Source organism: Gordionus sp. m RMFG-2023, chromosome 1 (genome assembly GCF_954871325.1).
Source record: "Gordionus sp. m RMFG-2023 chromosome 1, tfGorSpeb1-WG-v2, whole genome shotgun sequence".
Lineage (NCBI taxonomy): Eukaryota > Metazoa > Nematomorpha > Gordioida > Chordodea > Parachordodidae > Gordionus > Gordionus sp. m RMFG-2023.
The window spans coordinates 90,190,105-90,194,060 of NC_088775.1; the positions used below are offsets into that span (position 1 = coordinate 90,190,105).

Sequence of the window (3,956 nt, forward strand, 5' to 3'; positions counted from 1 at the left end):
AATATATTGGCATCAATAATTCACCCAAAGTTTAAGCTCAATTGGCCTTTTATTAATCTGCCACAAAATTTGTTGCTAAAAGAAAGGTTAATTGCCCATTTAGAAAATATACAGGGTCAACCACATGCAGATCCTTCAAATGAATGCATGGATGAAATCGATACCTTTTTGGGGAAAAATTCATAAATAAATGTTCTTTCACTTAATAATTTTTTTTATTCTATTCATGATTCAGTGAATATTTTTAATAATTATGTAAATTTTAATTTTTTTTTATTGAATATAACACACCCTTGCCATCAAGCGCTCCTGTGGAGCGCTTGTTTAGTAAAGCTAAACATGTACTTAATGAAAAACGTCGATGTTTAAATGATGATAATTTTGAAAAATTTTTATTATTAAAGGCTAATTTTAATTATAAATAAATATATTCTAATTGTTATTATATATATTATTCAATTACAATAAATTTATTCCATATTTATTTAATTTTTATATTAGTTAATTTTGCATCAATCAGAAATTTAAATAAGAAAAGGATCATGATCGCGATCCTTTTTTTAAAAAAAAGTCGATCCTGGATTTCGATCCTATTTTTTTTAAAAAGATCGTGATCGGGATTCGATCTTATAAAAGCATCAATTAACAAGCCTGATGTGTCTATAAACTCTATAATATATTAATTCTGAATCTCAACATAATAAAATATATATAATTTTTTGATAAAATCATCATATATAGTTTTGTTTCATTATAATTAGTACCAAATAAAAGATAATATATTCGCTAATTATCCCTAGGATTACATTTTGAGTTTAGTTTTTAAAATAATGTTATAGATGGCAGCCAAGAACTGAAGGATCGCCAAGAAAAAGAGTCCCGATTTCATGTATAGTACTACTTGCTACTTTTATTAATGTTTTAAATTTTGTTCTTTATTTGTTAATGTTATTAACTTATGGCTGTAGGTTTATTAGATAAGTATTCTAAAATGGCCTTTTTTTTAGAAATAACATGTCAATATTTCACAAGACATGTCAAAACTGATATGCGACAGAATTTCTTACATGATCAGTAAGTATACCGTGTAAAAAATTTTGTGAATGTCAAAACGTAAAAAATGTGAATATTTGAAAGATCCAGAGATCTTTAGGAAAATTTTAGGCAATTACGATAATTTTATATTTGACTGTGATGGTATTTATTTATAATAAACTATCTGATGGTATTAAATTAGGTGTTTTATGGAACAACAACGAAGTTAATGCAGGGGTGAAAGAATTATTAGACAAATTACGTAAAATGGTATTGATCCTTTTAATAAAATGAAATTTATAATCCATTATAAACAAGAATAAAAAAATACTAATAGCTACCAACAATAGTTCTAAATCTAGGAAGGAATATCAGGAAAAATGTGGTAAATTAGATTTAAATGTAAAATTGGTACTGATCTTTTTTTAGTTTACACATAGTTATTTTTTTTTATAGGAAGAAATATATTGTACAGTACATGTTATATGCTATTATCTAGAAAATTATTTTAAATTTCAAAATAAAAAAGTCTTCCTTATTGGAAGTGAAAGTTTTAAAAAAGAATTAGAAAAAATAAACGTCAAGGTACTTCCTTTTGGGGTAAAATTTATTTTTTTTATTTTAAAGAAGTATTTAATCTAGCCGGAACATTTAGAAGGTGATGTAGCAGATTGGATTAACAAAACCTCAATAGATCCAGAAGTAGAAATTATTTAGATGCTCTATATTCATATTTATAAAAGGTTGAAGGGGTCATTGTTGGGTTTGATAAAAATTTTAATTATTACAAATGCTTGAAAGCAGTATCATATTTGAAAAACCCTAGACATTTATTTATTGCGACTAATACAGATGAACTTTTTCCATCTAAAAGTGAAACTGTTGTCATTCCAGGCAAGTATGAATTATAATAAAATTTGAAACAAAATATATTTATATTAGATTGAATAAATATTATTTAAGCATTAATCCAAAATATAATTTTGTATCATTATAGGAACAGGATCTATAGTAGCATGTGTTGAACATTCAGCATGCAGAAAACCCTGGATTTCTGGTAAGCCTCATGATCCTATGTTTCAATGCATGATTCACGAACATAAACTAGATTTATCCAAAACTTTGTTCGTTGGTGATAGGTTTTATTATATATTTATTGAAGATTTTATGTATGATTGCTTCTTAGTATTAGAGACTTGCAAATTCAATTTTTTTTGACCAAGCCTGGCCCAACTTGATTTGTTTTGGACTACAGTGTGGCCCAAAAATTTTACTTAAATATAAATTTTAGAGATCTGGAAAAATAGCCTGTCGCAACATGAGCCTATTTTAAAAAAGAATTATGATCAGGCTAGGTTGGGCCTAATATTTTTAAAAAAAAGATCAAAACTGACATTACATTTTGAAATATAATACGATTAATTTTGTAACAATTGAATTGATATATTTTGAAACTTTTGTGAGAAACTAGACAGGAGTTATTTTTTATTTTGTAACTTTCAAGTCATTTATAATTTACATGAAAAATCTATGGAATAACTTAAAAGTTCATGGAAAAATTGTCTGAAATTCCAAACATAAAGGAATTCACATCCGGTAAAACGCGCCCAAAAATATGATCTAAAGTTGAAAAAATAACGTTTTTTATGTAAATTTTTAACCACTTTTATTTAAAAAAAAAATTGTGACAAAAGATTAAACACCGATATATTGGGCGCCAATCGTAAAGGTATGCTTACGATTCTCGTATTGAGCGGCGTTACAAGTAAAGAGGATGTCGAAAAGTTGACTTCGAGCCAGGGATTACATCCACCAGGAATGGGATATATAAATGGCGATGTTGATTTGTTATATCCCGATTATTATACCGACTCCCTGTCTATTTTAAATTCGTTTCTGGTTTAAAAAGGCCCATCTCTGAAACGTTAAAAGGAACATTTCAGCGAATCAAAAAATGCAATATCAAATTTAGTTCCTATAAAAAATGTAACTCATTGTGATTTTAAAGTATAAAAGTATCTTAAAATTTACATCACGATTCTAGTCAATCAATTTCTTTTTATTTTATTTATTGTCAGTTTTTTTAAACCCTCGTGGATAATGAGAATACTCTTTCAAAAACGATTTTTTTATAAGGCTTATTTTGCCCAAAAATTAGATATTTTGTAACAGTTTTGTGATAGTGAAAAATTTTTTTTTATATATATATATCGAAATTATGCTTGTGTAATGTCATCGTTTAATAGATATTTGAAATGTGTGTTATTTATTTATAAAATATAATATTAGTAAATTTTACACTTATTTATAGTTATTTTTTTTCACTTCATCTCAATCGTTGCTGTTGTATTGTAGTCAAACCAATCACATATGAAAGCGTCAATGAACGCAAATCAGCTGGGCCCGCCATTTTGGTAACCCATATAGTAATTATTCTCGTGTTAAAAACTACCAATAAATTGATAACTTGCTTCCTTATTATCTCCGTGATTAGGAAATTCATTAATAAAGGCGTTAGACATAGGAATAAATTGGCCACTAGTTTAAAATTTTTAATGATGATATGGGTAATCAAGATGGCGTGCCCAGCTGTTTTCATGGGTGTACACTTTTAATGTATGCATCGTCAGTCAAGCTATTATCATATGTCATTGAGTCAAAAGCTAAACATAATTATTTTTTAAGTTTTATAATTTGGGGTTAATAAGTTTTATTCAGTACAATCATAACTTTACCAAATATTTAAGGTTCTTGTTAGGGAGCTTATATAACTAAGTTTGATTTAAAAAATCACATTTAAATCATCCAGTTTTTTTTAAAAAAAACACCCTTTTTTAAAAAAAACTACATTTTAATAATCCCGTTTTTTAGAATTTAAAAAAACACTGATTTATTAATATTATTTATACGAGTTTATTTTT

At 26.5% G+C, this 3,956-nt stretch overlaps 1 protein-coding gene across 1 annotated transcript; it reads left to right on the plus strand.

Moving 5' to 3' along the window:
- Positions 1–1,060: 1,060 nt before the first annotated feature.
- Positions 1,061–3,155, plus strand: LOC135931814 (uncharacterized). The gene is made up of 8 exons (XM_065469117.1): positions 1,061–1,197; positions 1,238–1,305; positions 1,354–1,446; positions 1,492–1,635; positions 1,678–1,737; positions 1,779–1,929; positions 2,033–2,174; positions 2,730–3,155. The coding sequence occupies exons 1-8, from the start codon at positions 1,104–1,106 to the stop codon at positions 2,938–2,940; spliced, it is 963 nt and encodes a 320-aa protein (XP_065325189.1). The 5' UTR covers positions 1,061–1,103; the 3' UTR covers positions 2,941–3,155.
- The last annotated feature ends 801 nt before the right edge of the window (positions 3,156–3,956 follow it).